The 18342-nt window shown below is 48.2% G+C and overlaps 1 protein-coding gene across 4 annotated transcripts in view; it reads left to right on the top strand.

The window, feature by feature from the left end:
- Positions 1-13816, top strand: part of HTR4 (5-hydroxytryptamine receptor 4) — a 126042-nt gene extending 112226 nt beyond the window's left edge. The window contains exons 7-8 of one of the 4 annotated variants that reach the window (XR_012766098.1): positions 8574-8978; positions 10791-10876. Coding sequence is in view for 2 of the 4 variants with exons in the window: in XM_075442219.1 (XP_075298334.1) it covers positions 1372-1591 (220 nt within the window). In the remaining 2 variants the exon portion in view is untranslated. Of the gene's footprint in view, positions 1-1371; positions 2045-8573; positions 8979-10790 lie in introns of those variants that run through there. The other 3 variants (XR_012766099.1, XM_075442220.1, XM_075442219.1) reach the window with 3 other exon arrangements.
- The last annotated feature ends 4526 nt before the right edge of the window (positions 13817-18342 follow it).

Genomic DNA, 18342 nt, shown 5'->3' with positions numbered 1-18342 from the left:
CATCCTTCAGGAACGATGGAACAAAGGAAAAGGGAAGGAGAGAAGCCAAACCTGTTGATAGATGCTTGCTTTGTTTTCTGTAACTCGTCAGATACAGAGAAAGCAATTTTTTTTTTCCCCCAGCGGTATGTTTCTCTCACTCAAGGGCTTTGCTTACTTGGAGAGCTGTCTGCTAATTTTAAATCTGAGGAGGCATGTAGAAGCCTTACAAAATGTACCAAGGGCTGGATTATGTGGGCTGGAGACAGCTGTTTTTAAAACCTCTAACTGAAATTTAGTAGAGAATGATGAGTGCTTAATTCCAGCTCCCAAGGTCTGAACAGCATTATTTGATTTAAAGATAATTAAGATATTCGGCATAACTGCTCAAGAGTGCAAAAAAATAAACACTTGTCATGAGATAAGAGACAAAATTTATATTTGACTACAAAGGACTTTAAAATCAACATTGCTGTCATATCCATATAAATAATTTAGCAATTCAAATGTTTTCCCGAGATCCAGATTTTCACCATTCAGCTGTAATTGGAAGACTGAACTTTTGATGATATTTCTGTGCATTTTACTCATGTTTTCCTAAAGGACTGCATCATCTCTAAGGAGCAGTGGTCCACTGATATTTGCTCCTCTTTATTTAAAAAACCAAATAAATAGCAAGTCTAGGACAGACGTCAAATTTGGCTAGGGCATTTTAAGAATTTAGGAATATTTTCTCTTTGGGGACAGACTGATGTCGCTTGAGACAGCAGAGCCACTGCTAGATGGGTTTTACCCACAGAAAACACGTGATCCCTCCCCAGGAGTGGAACAGAAGACACTGAAGGCAAAGGAAGGTCCCTGTTGCAAGGCTAATGGCAGAGCACCGGCTTCATTTTCCTGGCCCCGCTCCCGTGCTTTCCCGGGCCTGGCTGCGCAGGGACGGACAGACAGACACCGACTGTGTCTGGTCGGCTGTTTCTCCACCACAGCTCCAGCAGCCGACTTAGCAAATCATCCACCCGAGCCGCGTCGCTCAGATAACCGTACCGTATCTCCACGGGCGCTGCAGGCTGCCAGCTTGCAGTGAGGAGACGGAGTCGCAGGAGGAGGGCACGGAGACGTTCGCCTGCCCTCCGGGCTCACTCAGCTCCCGAGGAGAAGCAGCCGCCGGCCGAAGTGGCTCCACCATCCCCACGCCGGGGTTTCTCTCGCTGGAAATCCCGCTTGGGTGGGAGCCCGGCACTTGAAGGCGCACGAGAGATGAACGTGAAGTGTCTCTGGGGAGTTAAAGGAATTTGTCTGATATTTGAGGGAGCTCTGCTGGAGCAGTTCTCATTGTGTTTTCTCAGTTTTTGCACTCTTTTTATATTTATTTGTTTCCCATTCATTCAGAAGGCAAATTCCCTCTGCACTGGCTGCTGTCGGACAGAGCAGACCACGGGTAGTCACGCAGGGGTGCAGTGAAAGACCGACCTCCAGCAAACTCACCTTCGACAAGCGCTGGTCTCCTCCGGGTTGCAGGTCAGTCAGAGGGACGAGATACAAGAAGCTTAAACCGATCGCTAGGAAATCTGGCAAGGACCTTGCTCATCGCAGAAACAGGAGGACATGAGAAGCCCACAGAGAAACCACAGGAGCTCTTCACCCTAGAATTATTAGATGTATTGCTGGGTTTGCAGCACTGAATATGAAATTGATTTATGTTGCTCTGTAGTGTCAACACGTGTCAACAAAAAGACAGAACGAGCTTGCAATTTCTGGCTCCCTTTTGCCCCAGGAATCATGTTGAGTAGGTGGGGGGTACTGTTCTTGTCTTGCTGTAAAGATTGTCTGCTGATGGCAAAATCTGGAAGTTCACTTTAATGGCTGGAAGCATGAGTCACTCAGCCCAGAGACTGCAGTTACTAGAAAGCTTTTAATCATGTGGAGTCTGTGAACCTGGTAATTGTGAGAGAGGAACAATTCTGCGCTGACCTTTTGAAAATTAAATATGCAGCTGTATTTAAATTGAATATTTCATGAAAATACACTTAATTTGGATTATATTCATATGTTTCAACTGAAAATGGGAATGAAACAACATATTTTGTTCACATTTTGACATTTTGTGTGTTTCAGATTAAAAAAAATATTTTTTGCCTTTCAAAATGAAAACTGTCACAAATTAAAATAGCAAATTCCAGAGATTCTTGGATTTTATGTTGACGGCCTTCTCAACTTTCAGACTGCCCCCCCAGATTTCCCATTTTTCTAAAATGTCAAAAGCATCTTTTGAGGGAGAAAACAGCGCTGTGATCTTGACCCTTAGCTCTTGTCACGCTGGAGGGCACTCCAACGTCCCAGGCTCGTTCCTGCTGTTCCGACACACGTGCTCAGAGTTTGTTCCTGGCCCACTGGGATCCAGGACGGTCTGTGTCATCTTTCTTGGGCGCTTCCGTCACAGACGTGGCTAAATAATGATGCCAGCCGGAAACCGTACCGCACTTTACATCTCTGTCACCTACCGGCAGTCATTCACTGCGGATCAGGGGCTGCCATAACACACAGAATTAAAAGACTGTTTTGTACCCGCTCCTGAAACAGGAATAAAGTAAGCAGATGCATCACTGTCCAGAATAACTAACAAACAGTCATCTTAAGCTGTTCTCTCTTTCCCTCTGTTTTATAGTGCATTTATGAATTATGTTGTTTGCATTTATAATTATGGGACTGAACAGATGGTGGAAGGCTTATTTCAGAATGATGTGTTCGTTAAAATAACCTACTCTGGTCTGCCAAGTGATTGTTAACTGTAATCCCAATTTGATATTGAAGAGAGTTATTTATTCTTCCCCTGTAAGTCCGAGAGAAACGGAGCTTTGAGAAATGGACACTGTGTTGAGTGTGAAGCTCCAGTAATGGTGCTCATATATTCCAGATGGGAAACCACTGAAGAGTTTTGCAGCTGTGACAGTAAGAAAAATGCAGGGAAAGACAAATTGTGGACTAACACAATTTTCCAATCTAAGAAAAGTTTCAATTCTTTACCCAATTTGGAAGCTCAATTCCACTTAAAACGTGGCTCCAGCCACCTTGTACTTACGCACAGAGTCTTTCTATGCTCTACCACCTCAGGTAGCTGGGTTCAATAATAGTAGTTTCCATTATTAAAAATGGGAATCTCTGCTCCGGGAAAACATGAATTGTCGCAGTTTGTCAGATAGTAACATCTTGTCTTCCTCTAGTCCCAACAAGTGTTTACTGGGTGCGTCTACAAGAGGCTTTGTGATTTAACTGGAAGCGATCATCACCTATGCGCCTTCCTTCTTGGAAATGTTATTTTAGGGCACAAAAACGGTCAGAGGGGTGGAACCCCTCTGCTGGGAGGAAGGGCTGGGAGAGCTGGGGCTGCTCAGCCTGGAGAAGAGAGGGCTGCGGGGAGACCTTGTTGCAGCCTTCCACGACTTAAAGGGGGTTTATAAGAAAGATGGGGACAGGGTTTTTAATAGGGTCTGTTGCAATAGGACAAGGGGTGATGGTTTTATAACTAGAAGAGGGAAGATTTAAACTGGATGTATGGAAGAAATTGTTTACAACGAGGGTGATGAAACCCTGGCACAAGTTGCCCAGAGAGGTGGTTGATGCCCCATCCCTGGGAACATTCAAAGCCAGGCTGGACGGGGCTCTGAGCAACCTGATCCAGTTGAAGATGTCCCTGCTCACTGCAGGGGGCTTGGGCTAGACGGCCTTAAAAGGTCCCTTCCCACCCAAACCATTCTATGATTTTACCAACTTCACTTTGCCAGCTTCATCATCTTGCAAGGTGCACGATGAATCTGGAGACAATTCTTTGCACTTCAGCTCCTTTGCAGTATTTTACTTCTGAGATGTCCTGCTCCACTATTTCCACATCAAGACTTCAGGATCTGTCTGAACATGGATGAAAGCAAACACACAGCATCAAGGTTTCTTTGTTGAGCTTGAAGGAGTCTCTATTTCTCCAGCTGTGGCCATTGTCCAGGTTCTAACTCCTGGCCCTCACATCTCCGTGTGCATGTGTCCTGCCCAGGCTACCTCGAGATGCCATTTGTAGCACATCATCTTCACTCGGTGGGCAGTCGGAGGGCTGTGCTGCTGGTGAGATGCTCAGAAACATAGTTTACAGCTCTCCTATGGCTGAAAGCTTTGCTTTTCCGCACCAAAGCAATTGGCATCACTTACACCCCACAGCTGTGGCACAACCATGGGGTCATCAAAATCTTGCAGGCAAAACTCCGAGGACATAGTGGAGCACGAGACGCAAAGACGCAGGACAGCGGTCTGCCCACCTGAGCCCACTGGGAGCAGAACCCAAGGGGGGAGCCGTGGGGGAGCCGTGGAAACGTTGCCTGCGCTCACTAAGAATAACGAGAGATGGAGTTTTCCGGGTTGCCCCTGCAACCACTGACAGACCCTTCAAAGATGCAAACTGGCTGTGCAAAAGCTGTTACTGAGAAGTTTTCTGGGGTCCTGCAGGGAGCTTCTAGTTCGACGTGAAGGAAGCAGCGTATTTTGAAATGTTTCATTCGGAGCGCTGGCAGCCAACAGCTGGAAAAAGGAGCAAATGAAAGAGACAGGCAGATGAGTACTCACTCGTACAAAATTCCCAGTAACACCAATTACCTTGATCAGTCACCTTAATAAAGGGCAGTAAAAGGCCTTGAGCATGATCCAGAGCTGGCTTTTCTTTTTTCTGTCTCATGGAGAAGTTGCAGACTTCATCTAGATCAGAAATGGGGAAAATATTTGAAACTCTGAAAACTTTTGGAAAATGGGAAAAGCATTTTCTACACTACTCTGATTTTAGCTTGAAACTCATTATTTTCGACCTAGCAAGTAAGACTTTATAATTGCATATTTCTCACATGCTCTGACCTCCCTCAAACATACACTCCAACTTATTAAATCTCCTAGCTGAAAAAACTAAATTAGCTTGTACATTTTTTCCAAGCATGCACTGTCTTTAAAAGGAGCTAGCCAGAGCTCAGCGCAACAGGTTTCTGCTTTAATTTGGACTACAGCGTGCTACTGTCAGGAAAACATGAGCTGATCCAGAGTTTTCAGAGTTTTGGTTTTGCTGAAATTTAATGCTGGGTTTAGTTTGAAATCTTTCATTCGGAATGCAAGCAGTTGACAAAAAAAAAAGTTAATATAAAAATATTAATAAAGGACACTACTCAAAAAACCCAACAAATTGCAATGCCTTTAAATGAAAACTTTCACTTGTCATTTTTACAGAATTACTGCTTTTTAATTTCTTCTTTAAAGAAAGACAAATTCATGGAAACTGCCACAAAAGCAGGACAAATTTCTGTGCCACAAAACCTGCAGATTTATTCCTTTCCTTGCCAAAAAGTCAAGAGATTGTTTCAGATTTTTAAGAATGTCACAGTTGAAACTATGCTTCTTGCTCGGCTCTGCCACGGCCGAGCCCCCTCCGTCAGCCCAGCCAGCAGTCACTAGGGACGCAGCAGCAACGTCCCCGATCCCAGCACCGGGATGCGCGGGGACCGCAGCGTCTCAGCCGGGGCGATCTGCCTGCGCGGGGGCACGGGGACAGCGGGACACTCTCAGTGGGCACGGGGACAGTGGGACACTCTCAGTGGGCACGGGGACAGCGGGACACTCTCAGTGGGCACGGGGACAGCGGGACACTCTCAGGCTAGCACGCCTGTAAGGTCGCTGCTGCAGCCAGTGGAGTACGTCGCAGGCTTCAGGCAGTTCGATGTGAGCAGCTAAGAGCGACCCTTATTTCAAAGGATTTGATACAAGGTTTTTCTCTTTCATTCTTGCATTACCAGGGGGCATTTAAATACTCCGGCAGTAACTACTCTGCATTTAAAATATAAAGTTTACCAAAACGATTTGCAAATACAGCGAAACGTAGTGCTTACCAGCTTTTCGTGTAGTTCATGTCTGAACGGCCCCAGACTTTGTGCCCGCCTGTGTCCCCGCTGAGACCCGCACTACCCCAGCAGCGCACCCGTAAACGCACCCCCCCGCCTGCGCCCGCAGCACGTTAACCTCTCGGTGTCTGCATGCACGCGCAAAATCTCTTCTCTGCCCGGTGACAACGTGTCCTTGGTTTTCCAGGCGAGGGGGAACGGATTTAGGTGGCAAAGGCACCGGGGAGCAGAGAGTTAACAGCTCCCAGTACCCCCCCAAAAGCAAACCCTTCCCAGCCCAGTCCAGGGACAGCTGCAGAACCTCACCTCACTCTCCAGTGAATGTCAGGACAGCAGGAACCACCTTCTGCCGGTTCAGAAATGGAAGCAATTAATAATGTAAACAGGTGTCTTGGGGGGGGATTACTAAACAGAGAGCAAAGGCAGCTGCGCACCTCCAGCCGGTGAAGGGCGGCTGCGCCTTCCTCCCTTCATCTGCCTGCAGCCTCGCCGACAGCTTTGCCATGCTTGGACAGTTGTGGGCATTTATGTTACTCATTTTTTTCCTCTGCTATTATTGTGGCCCTCTAGGTGAAGTTATTTCTCCTGCCAAGGTTACAGGGACCGAGGCTGCTGAGGCAGCACGAAGCCCCTGTTTGTTCAGAGGCTGTGGACCGTGCGGGAGGTGCTGCCACACAGGTCCTGCCGCCCGGTCGCCATTCAGCTGTAGCGGGGGAAGGCTGGCTGTGCTCTCTCTTTGTTGGTTTGTTATTAATAAGCAGTATCTACTAATGAGATCCAAACCCTCGCAGAGTTTCTGTACCGGCGACGGGCCCTTTGCCCTTCGCAGCAGCCACGGGGATTAGTTGCTGCAGTCCGATGAGCTTGGGTTTGCAGGGAGCGTCGGGGAGAAGGGTGGATATGGGTGTTCGGAGCAAGAACTATGGTGAAAAACCAGGGGAGCAATTCAGGGGTAGAACGGCTGCAGAACCGCCAGCCCTGCTTCCCAGGCTGGCGCAGAGGAGCCGTGGGTACCTGTAAGCAGCCTGGGCAGCTTCACACAGACGCTGCAAGCGCGAAGGGTTGGCAGGAGGCATTTTTGGGAAAAAGAGCGGATACCTTCCCACTCCCGGCCGTTCCGCGCTGTCCAGAGGACCCCAGGCACTGCCTCCAGGCACAGGCTCCCTCCTGGAGACCGGACCGGTGGCTGCGAGCTCGATAGAGAGCTGGCACACGCGCCATCCTGCTGGGTCACGCTCTGCCCAGGAAATGGTGCGGTTAGCTTTGGCGTTCGGAGCTAGGAGCCCTGCGCCCAAATCGCACTGCTTTCTGCTCTTCAGCAGGACGGGCGCGATCCCGGGCGGCAGAGCTGGATGCCGGGGGTTTGCTCATCAGGGGAGGACCCAGCAGGGACCTCGGGCTCCCTGAGAACGGTGGCTGTTTTTCGTTACAGCTGGGGAAGCCAAAGACCAGCCATTTTTTGGCTTTGCTTCCTTACTAAATCGTACAAGTTGGTGTGGGGGATAGCTCTGCAGGGAATGAAAGCAGGAAGATTACAAACAGCCCTGGCATCCCCTTGGTGTCTTCTCCCGGGCTCTTGCTGAGTTCCCAGAAAGTGCTGGAGCTCCTTGTTCTGGTCGTGGGCCTGCAGAGGGTAAATCCACACAGCTCCCCTCCGCTGAGAGCTAATCCAACCAGTTAATTAAAGAGTCCATGACTGTCAGAAACAGCAGGAGATGCAGAAGCAATTATCTCCAAATTGGTCATCACCGCAATTAAAGTGCCATTTGGCAAGTATGCGACCAGCCTGCAGCAGGGTCCCTTTAGAGGTGGCAGTGCCTTTCCGTTACGGGGCTTTGTCGCTGGGTGGTGGCGTTTGTGATCCGAGTAAAGCTGTCTGTGGGGTGAAACGACGGCAGCGCTCGGCCCCGGTGCCGGGAGGGGTCGGGTGCCGAGCCCAGCCCAGGGTGCGATTTGTAACTGAGCTTGGTAGCTTAACACGCCAGCGTACACAAATCCCACCGAAGGAACTCGTTATAGGCAGGAAAGCTGAGCAACTAATTTGCTGCAGACAATTTATCTAATGCATTTAAACCTTTTAAATGTCTTTCCTGCTCCCATCTTACGGCTTCCTCGTATATATTCATTACTCAAACCTACCTCATAAATTTCTCCCGAAACGTGCAGCCCACAGACGCAGGGTCCGAGCGTGCCTTCTGCGTGCAGCCGGTGAGATGAACCCCGCGGTGCTTGGCTTCTCGGCCGGGAGGGCTCAGGCACTTGGTGTGGGTGAGGCAAAACTGAGCTCCAGCTGCAGCTGCGCCTTCTCTCTGAAGCTTGCTTCCCATAGGCAACGATGCCTGAAAAATTGTGTTTTCAGAGAGCAGATCAGTTCAGACACGGCAGTGTGAAAAAAGCAGGGCTGTTATAACCCTGTCTCTTACCCGACACTAAATTGGTGCCCTGCAACTGGCAGGCAGCGCTGAGATTTCGTTTGGAGGGACGATCTGCAGTATGGGGAAGCAATCCCGGTCGCGCAAAGCCCGCCAGCGGAGCACTCCTCTAGCAGCCTCCTGCAGGAGTTGGTAAGGTTTTTAGGGACGACGTGCCAGCGCGAGCCATCGCCCCGGCAGCCGCGCTCTGGGTATGAATGCTCTTTGCTCCTCTCCTACCGGTCCTCTTTCCCCGCAGGGCAAACAGCTGGAAGTGCTGAGCTCGCTGCCGGAGGCTCCCGACAGCCGCCCTGTGCCGCGAGAGACCCTGGGACAGCTCAGTGACTCCTCTTTAGCTTAACGCGTCTTTGTAACACACGGCACCGCCTGCCACATTGCCGGTCTTGCACAACTGTTTTCTGGCTGCTGCAGAAGATGGAGAAGAAAGGTTTGGCTCTTTGGATATCCCGTATGAAGTCGGCTTTCAGTGCCTGTCTGTCGTGCTTCCGAGCAAGTCCGGAGCTGCTCTGACCGCTGTCTGCTTTGCTCGGAGCGCGGGGCTCTCCCGGCCCGCACCCTCTGTATCGCCCTTCGCAGCCCAGACTTTGCCGTGCTAGAGCTCTCGGTGGTGGATCGCCTCCCACAGTGTGCCACGTCTGACTGGGTATATAAAACTAAAACTACGTTATGACGTGTATGCTTTGTGGTCATCTAACTGGAGTGTCTGTTCAGTGTTGAATGCAAAATGTCTTTTCTTGTTTCTTACATCAAGTCTGTATCTTGTTGGTAGAGCTAGCACTGACATTTATGATCATTATTTAAAGTGACAGAGCAGCAAGGCAGTACGTTCGATGGATATATCTGCACATACAGTGACCTGTATATTACGACAACTAAGCCTGACCACCTTGAAAACCAGCATTTAGTACGCCGGAGGGTAAATTCCTCCAGGAATATTCACCAGGGCAGCTCTGGGCAGGCAGTACAGTTTAAACCCTGGCTTTCATTCTGAGTCCACAGCTGATCTACCGGAACCAACGGATACAGCATTTGTAAGACATTCAGATCACCTACTTCAGATATTTCAGTGGCACAGTAAGCACCTTAATTAGGAGCCTAAGTCCCAAGTATACTCAGTGGAGAAAGAGATGCATCCAGATTAATAAAGCCAAGTAAATTGATGTCACAGTATCAGTTTTTGAGTATGTAGACAATGAGGAGTTCTGACCTTTTTTCTGATGATTATTCGAACAATTCCCGAGGCTGACAGTACTTCTTTTCCTCTGCTAACAGCAGGAGAACCGATATATTCTTCTATTTTCTTAGACTTTTTTCCTTTTTAATCTTTATTGGGACGCAGATATTTCGGTATGTCTGGGATGTTTGTCACTAAGAGAAATAAAATATCTACATCTCTCAGCACGTGGGAGAGGAAAGTCTTAACAGAGACCCAATTTCCCCAATGTGCATTTGGATTAGGGAAAAACACATTTCTGCTGTTATTTTTGCAGCTTCCTATTTCTGCACCTACTCAAAGGATGGTTTGGTTCAGCTTTAGTTTAAGTGAAACAGACTGCCAAGGGCAGATACCTGGCTTGCTCTGTACCCTTCAGGGGGTTTGCAGGCAAGAATGATTAGACGTGAAATTCTAGAAATACGCGCTAAATCCGTTTTACTCCAGTTAGCCAACATTTTTGCTGTCACCTCAGATCTGCTTATTCCCACTAAGCATTGCACACCACCTAGGGAAGAGAGCCACATGTCGTTAGCAAACTCAATCAGCAGTCCTGTGCAGAAAGCCACGCTGAGATGGGCAGCAGAAAATGGGCATAGCCATAGGTGAGGCACAGGGAAAGAGATAATGTGGAATTCCTTACAACTGAATTCTGCTTTTCCGTGTCTGGCACAAAGCCTGGAAAAATATCAGAAAAGTATATACATGAGACGGTGCTTCCAAAGGACATAAAACCTGGACAGCACTGGCTTGGTAAGACATACCAGAGCTGGCACTAAACCCAGCTTCGCAGCAGACAGAGACTACTTTCTTTTGTAAGTGGAAATGCCCTGAAATGTTGGTCTTGGTTTCATCTTAAACAGCATTCACTTCCCAAGCTAGTCTCAAATGACTCTTTAAATGCTGGCATTGAGGGCAGGAACTGAACTGCCTTCAGCTTAGTCCACCCACAGATGATCAGTGTTCCTTTGGTCTCGTTTCCTCTCGTTATCATCTGCACCTTAGATACACAAAAACCAGCAGGTTCTTGGTTTTCAAGGACTGCCTTGACTGCATGAAAGGAAGGTTTGGTTTCCTGCCACGGACCAAAACAGGGATTCACATTTGCTTAATGTGGGATCTGGATATTTGGAAGCTGTACTGTCATAAGATCTACTTCGGGGTTTTCAAGAACTCCTTTCACATAAGCTTGCCCTTTTAACTAGTGCTAACAAATCTTTCTTTACGTTTTCCTGCTCCCAGGTACACTGTTTTACACAACGGGCATCATCAGGAACACGAGAAGCTTCCCATCCACAATGACCCTGAATCTCAAGAGTCCTGTTTCTAGTCACGGTCCCAGAAGAGGAATGGCCCAGCTGAAGGAACAGATTCCTTTTAGGACACCCAAAGGATTCACGGACAGCAGGGCTTTATGAAAACTCATTCACCTGCATGGTCACGGTGGCTGGCTTCATACGAACGTCCAGCTGCGCCCGTGCAGATGGGCGGGGGCATGGGAAGGTGCACGAGCAGAACGGCCGAGGAGACTTCCCAGTATCTGCAAGGGCAGCTGGACTGTACGTGACTGCCTCGGAGCCTTGCTCCAGGGGCGAGCTGCTTTCTGTCAGTGTAAGGAAACAACGCAGTTGCAAACCACCCAGTGCAGGGGCTTCTGTCATCCCTTGCCAGCTGCGTACAAGCCACCTCCCTGGCCTGTGGCACCACGATCTTAGAGACGACAAGTTCTGGCTAAAGCCCCAACACGATGTGAGGCTAAATGCCTGCTTTGTCTGCGCGGTATCCTGCCCGCCAGCGAGCAGACGCTGGCAGGAGAGGAACAGCACTACAGTTTCTCCAGCAAAAGCCGAGGACACGTTTGCCTTTTGATCACAGTCACTGGCGAAAGGTCAGCTGAGCTGCCGAGTCACCCTGCCCTGCAGAGCTTCCTTTGTGAACGCTTTTACCGTGTTTCCTGGCCAAGCCCGTTGGCAGCAGACTCGCAGGGTGCACAGAGCGCCCGACCAGCTGGAGCGGGACCCGCAGAGACATCTCACCCCAGCAGCAGGCCCTGCCAGCGCTGCTTCGGTCCGGCCCCGCTGCTGAAGGGGACTGGCCATCCTCTGCCCTTCGGAGACCAGCGGCCAGGACGTGGCCCTCAAAGCCCGGGCCGGCTGCCAGCGCTGCCCTCACCGGAGCAAGCGCCAGGCATTCTCACCGGGAGGAAAGGCTGGCCAAGAGACAGAGCCAGTCTGTAACAGATCACCAAGTGCCATCTTGAAAAACGTACCATCTAAAAAACTTTTCTTGCTACGTTAGGAAGACGGACTTCTACTTACGTTTTCTGTCTTTATTTTTCTATTCTGTTCTGTTCTCTTCCAGTTGAGGCAAGAAGTTTGAAGACTTTCAAATCTCACCATACGCACATCTTTGTTTGCAAAGATCTCAGTCCTCAGCTGCTTCCTGCATGTAGATGTTGCTTTGTTCCTCGTGAGCTGCTTCCACTTTTGCATGGAAAGGGTAGGCAAGGCTGCAGACATTGCAGCTTTGGGAACATGATTTTCATGCGGTGGGAAACATGCAGCATCAAGACTACAAGCCTCTTCCCTTTTTAGATGAAGATCTAACCCAGAGATGCCACCCTGAGCCTAGAAAATAAGATTGTACTTTGTTATACTGTGCAATCGTGTACAGATATTTTTAATGTAAAAAGAAAAGTGACATTATTTATTATTTTTTATCAGGAATGTGTGGTCTTTTTCATTAAAAGCTTCTAGTCCTGGGAGCTTAACATTATCTGTATTATTATTTAGTAATATTTCTGTTGCTATGTGACAGGTATTTACTGTAAACAAAAAAACAAATCCTGCTTTGAACAAACAAAAATGTTGCTCAGTAGGAAAAAAAATTTGTGCATGATACGAACAGCTGGCTTCCTTACCACGGTGTCTGACTTCTTTAAACACCTCTTCCACGTAAAAGTCACTGATAAAGCTTCACATCATCTTCCTTTAGGATTCAAAAGGATGCTGGGCAGAAACAGCCCGAATTAGAAGCAGGCAGACACTTACCAACGCAGAAAATGGCCAGCAGTTCGAGAGCGACGGAGGACTGGTGTCTGCGGCGACAGGTGCCGGTGGGAAGCGCGCGAGCTGTCTGGGAAGGGAGGGCGAGATGGTTCGAGCCAGTTCCTGGTTCATCACTGGGAACAGTCCGGCAATGACCTGTTTTTACAGGGTTGTGTTTCCAGAAGAACCTGTGATCAGTTCAACTCTATTGTTAACACCAAAACAGAGCAGTGGGTGAAAAAAATAGGCCATTATTGAAAGTTTTGGGAAAAATCCATCCAGTGCTGCTTCAGTCATATGATCTACACCTTTGTGGAACTGCCGGCATGGGTTTTTGTCTGGAGTTGGGTATGCAAGACTGCAGAACAGGTTGTCTTGGTTTCACCTCAAGTATCAAATTTCTTAAAGAAATCCTAGAAAAGCTTTTCTCTGACCCCATTAAAAGGCATCAGAACATTGGTGTGAAATTTCTCGGAGTGACACGGAACCAGCAGCATGGGAACGATATAATGATGGTGTTCTTTGTTTCCGCTGTTGTCCCTGAAGTGTTGTTTTCTCCTATATTTTTATGTGCTTTAATAATATATCTCTCCTTAATTTAAAACGTACTTTTACTCATGAGCAATGTTCAGAAGGCTCTATCAATGGGATCAGTAGCTCCCTAGCCAAAATGGTCAACAGCCCTGACTGGAAAAAAGGCTCCAATTCCAAACACCGTATTTCAATGAAATACCAAACACGAATCGTCCGTGTCCCGTGTCACCTCTAGCTACTTGCTTGTTGGACTCGGGAAACCTGTCATGAACCACCTGGCAGCTCCTGCTTAATAAGTCAATAATCTCAGCCATGCTTTTGTGAACTCAGCAAATGACATTGTTCATCACCAATAATGTTAGAATTCCTGTGGAAAAGCAGCTGTCTCACGGAAAGGACCCGTACTTGATTTCCTTTGCGAAAGGCAGCTGCTCCTGTAGCCTCCGAGCTCATCTGCCCATCGACCATTTTGGCTAGCGGTGTCAGAGTCCTTGCCTGTGCTGATATGGTGTAACGCATCGGCTGTTTCCAAAAATTAAAAAAAATCCTCTACGTATATTGCAGTAAACTTCAGCTCATGCTCATTTCTTGTGCTGTTTTCACTCAAAATGTGAGACGCTACCAAGTAATACTTCCGACCTGCCTCGCAGTATCCTTGAGCAGCTCTAACAGCAAGGGACAACCCGGCCCCACTGCTTTGAAGGTACTGATGAGCCCTTGGGTTATAACACAAGCTCCTTATGTTTATCTACCAGAACAATTCTGCCTCCTGCACCAAGTTCTCGTCCACTCTCTCTCCTTCTCCCCACACTTTTGCTTAGACTGTTACTGAGCCCTCTTTCTCTCTTACCTGTGCTGTGTCCCCCTCCTCCCTCCCTGTCTACGTGGAGAGATGTCACTGCTATGGGCACCATGCTCAAGACGGACATTTGCAAATGGGGACTCGGGTACAATTTTGTGCGGTTCTGTTCCTCTGAGCTTCCCAGTGAATCTGACTGAAAAAGGATGCTCCTTCCTTCCTTCCCATCTCTTTCCCACCATCTCTCACAGATTCACTCTAATAACCATATATTTATTTCTTCACATAAATATCCTAGTACTCGTCAGCAACTTACCACCACGTTTATGGTCTGGGAACACATTTTTTTGAAGGCAGTAAGCCTCAGAAGTGTTGAGCGCGATGCCTGCTGTAGCTGTTTTCTTGGATCACAACCGGTTACACTTTTCCTCGCCAGAGACAACGTTCTAGCGGAACAGCTAGCTATTAAGAAATTGGCTGGCTGGGCCTTTGCTAAACTGTCTTCAGGAGGCTGATCTGTCAACACAGTTGTGTTGCCATATTTCTGTATTTTTCTAGGCTCCAGAAGCATTTCTGAGATTCTGGATGACATTCGTTAGCAGGGCACATGCCCAGACAAGCAAATCCAAAGATGCACAGAGGTGACTTGTGCCGGAAGAGGGAAGCGGAGCAACAGGCTGACTACCAGCAGCAGACTGAGAACCCAGCCTAGCACGAAGCCTGTGGGCCACCCGGCTTGAAGCGGGCCCTAGCTGGTGTCGGGGCGCACGACGCCGTGCGGAGAGCCACCCTTCCCACCGAGCGCCTTCCCGTGTCTCGGATACTCCGTTCCCTCAGACAGAAGCCCAGCCGCAGTCGTGCTGCAGAGTAAAACTCAGAGGCAATCAACATGTCACCAGTGGGAAGCTGTGTTCACAAAACAGGAGCTCCAAGGAAGAGTGCAGAAGAGGCCACACGCTTTCATTAGCTGATGATCTGCCGTCTGGGGGGATGTGAAGCAATAACGAGATGACACACGCTCTGTAGATGTCAGTGCTTGAGGCAGTCAGCAGCTGCGTTGGTCAGCACGATGTGTAGAGATATGGCTGCAGCCCAAGTGTACGAGCAGGTCACGCTCCTAAACACCACGCAGAGAGATGAACCCTTACGGGGAAGCGTCCCTTCCACATTTATCCTTCACAGTTCTTTCAACACTGAACACAGTTCCAGTTTTCAGTCTTGGAGAGGACAATGAAAAACTAAGAGAAACAGTATCTCGGCAGAAGAATTAGAAAAATGCTTCCAATAAATTCTCAAAACCCTTTCCATTTAGTTCAGAAATGTAATACGCAGCCTGCTCCTGTTGCGGGGTCCAATGCCCGTCCCAGCACCGTAAGAAGTGAGAGCACTTACCAGCGCGGCTCAGGGATGAAGGTGGTCGCTTGTACCCGCGTCACCCGGCAGCTCGCTGCCTTTGAGGCCAGCCCCAGCCGCAGTCCGGCAGCGGAGCCGAGAAGGCTCTGGCGGTGCGGACGGAGGCACTGGCAGGGCTGGAGCTGAGGGGTGTTTATTCGTGGAGACGCGTGGGAAGCCCTTACTCGCCGCTCACCCACACCGTGCCTGGCTCCAATCTATGTTTTCCGCATCCAGCTTGTTCGAGGGCTAAAATCCTCCCCGACGTCGATAGAAAAGCGCGTGCTTCAAGGAGAGGCCATGCACGCAGTGTGCACGTGCACAGGATGCGGGCACCCCGAAAACCTTCTCAGTGCTCTGTTCTCTGCATGGGGCACAGGCAGCATGCTTACAGAGACACTGTTGTGTTAATAAGTTTAATTCGTTACTGGTTATGGTTTACTTGCAATCATAGGAGCCCACACCTCAGCCTAACACACCCGCCTGAAGGAGCCCCGGGTTCGCGGGTGCCGGCGATGCTGGCCTAGCTTACGGAATGAGTGCAATCGAAACGGACTCACATGGGCAAGGAAAACCATTACCAGGGTCATCTTGATTTTGAGCAGCACAAATCCCTAGCTCCAGAGAGTCTCCTCCTGGTCGCCAGCCCTGGTCCTCCATGAGCATCTTGTTATTACAAAGGACACTTCAGGGAGAACGTATGTTGGAAATGTGCTGAAAAACTTGAATACGAGTCAGAGCTGAGAAAGCTAAATGATACCTCACCTTCGACTTCAGCACACTTCAAAATGGCTTTTATTTTACCCTGTCTTCTCCTGCCATCCCCTAAATGGGATCAAGAGCTCTGTGACTAATCAGTAATTGTGTATTAGTTGTACTTAAATGCTTTTGTGCATCTCAAAATATCTCTCAATTTAGGTATTACTAACAAATATTTCCAACCTAAAGATCATCTGACAATAGGATTGTGGCTTTTAGAATGGAACGCACCCAAAAACGGCTCTGCTCTGCAAAGATGAGGAAAAATCAAAAGGTATTTAAGGTATTTATTGGCGTCAGCCTGACTTAATAGTGTGCAACAGAACTAACCAGTTGGGTCCAAATCGTGTCCATTTAATTCCTGGCACAGATGAAAAATACATAACAATGCCAGTAAAATGATGGTTTCTTGGAGCAGGCAGCCCACATACGGCAGACTCTGAGTCACTCTAAAGAGTTTTCCTCACCCGTCTTCGTAAATGCTAAAGCCAAGGAGAGCATTTTCATTCTGGAACTGTCAACTGTAAATCCTTCAGCAGTTTGGGATCCAGTCTTTTTCTCTGCACTAGACTTCCTGAGCCATCTCCGAGTGCTATCATGCCAAAAGGCAATAAACCTGTTGTTCTTTTCTGCTAATGTGAACTCAATAAAAATATACAGAAGCTTTTAGTTCTTTCAATGTTTGGATAGCTTAAGTCTTTCCGAATCCAAAATAATCACATACTCACTCAACATCTTACAAAGACAGCTTATCACAGGAACTTTCTCACTTAATTAAACAACTGGATATAAATTTAACTAGAATTCACCCAATAACTAAGTTCTACTACTGCTGTTCAACTGAACTGAAATTGCCAATGGTATTAGCAAATCTAGTAGATTTCCTGTCAAATATATGCTTATTACTGAAAGGCTTTCACAGATCTGGCAGAAGAGCTTAACATTATTTTAGCACACATTGTTTGACAATTTACAGAATTCTGTCATTTTTTAAATGATTTTCATTGATCTTCTGAAGCTCCTGAAATCACTCGTTAACAACCCCCAGAGAAACTCTAAATATCTTTCCTGGACCACGACAGAATGGGAACACAATGCTGGCTGATGTTCCTTCCGTAACAGCTGCAGTGCCAAGGTCCGTACTCTCTAGGAGACGCTGTGAAGGGGGCTTCTTGGTCCTCTGGGACAAGAGGACAATATATTTTCTTGCTAAGTGGCACACTTGACTTCCTTGAAGCTTTCTTCCATGTCAAGATGAGGGAGGCCCCAGATGAGCACCTCCAGCTGCCATGGGCCATGTTTCAGTCAGGCCGTGATCCAGGCAGAGCGTCAGAACTAAATCCTTTGCTGGCAGCCTCAGTAATGAACCTGTTTTCATACTCCTGACAGCTGAATCCCACCCACCAAATAGGGCTCCTGACATAACGAGTATCTGAAACGGCTGTCAAACCGTACCAGCGGTCATCTTCGTATCACTCATCTCTAAATCCAGCCCTACTCAAGGGCATCCCTCTATCTGTAAAAACCAGAAAACATAAAGGAGAGTCTACAGCATTGTTGCAATGACTCGTGGCATGCCAGTCCAGCCACGGTATGACCCACCCAGGAAGCGCGTTGTCGAGCGAGGACTGACTAAAGTCAGAGCTAACCTAGGGAAGATAATCCTTCCCGTTTAATTCTTCCCCTGAAGCCACGCGTGTGCAAAACACACGAAGGAAGCTGGGGACAGAAATTAATCCGTCATATCAGAGTTTTCTTTGTTGTCTTCCTTGCCTATCAGATTTAATGTTTGAAGAGCTGCCTTTGAACTCCAGCAAACAGCTTGCTTAGGTATCCAGATGTAAATATCCCCGCTCGTTAAGTGGGCTGTAAATGGATTTCACTGTTCATTCCAAAGCTGCCACACGTGAGCACAGTAAAGCTGAAAGCCCAGCTGGAAAGCTGCACAGAAGAGTCCCTCAGCCGCCTTGTCTGCCAGGGCCTGACACGGCAATCCAGTAACAGACTGCCCACAAAGGAGACGAAATGGGGAGACAGGGGAAGCTCAGACACGATCGATCACACCCCTTTACAACCTGAAGGCTGCAGACCAGGATTTCTCCAGTCTAGCATCTCTACGTCCACTTCTGTAAGTGTGGCGACAGTTTTCCAAACTGTAAATAGGATCTTTTAGAGATAGAGGTAGGACTCACGAACATGAAATGGAGGTAGAGCACCACCTTGTCTAGGTAGTACGTCAGCCTGTCTTGAAGGAGATTGTTCA

Source organism: Opisthocomus hoazin, chromosome 23, assembly GCF_030867145.1.
Source record: "Opisthocomus hoazin isolate bOpiHoa1 chromosome 23, bOpiHoa1.hap1, whole genome shotgun sequence".
Classification (NCBI taxonomy): domain Eukaryota; kingdom Metazoa; phylum Chordata; class Aves; order Opisthocomiformes; family Opisthocomidae; genus Opisthocomus; species Opisthocomus hoazin.
This window is presented reverse-complemented; position numbering and strand designations above follow the sequence as displayed.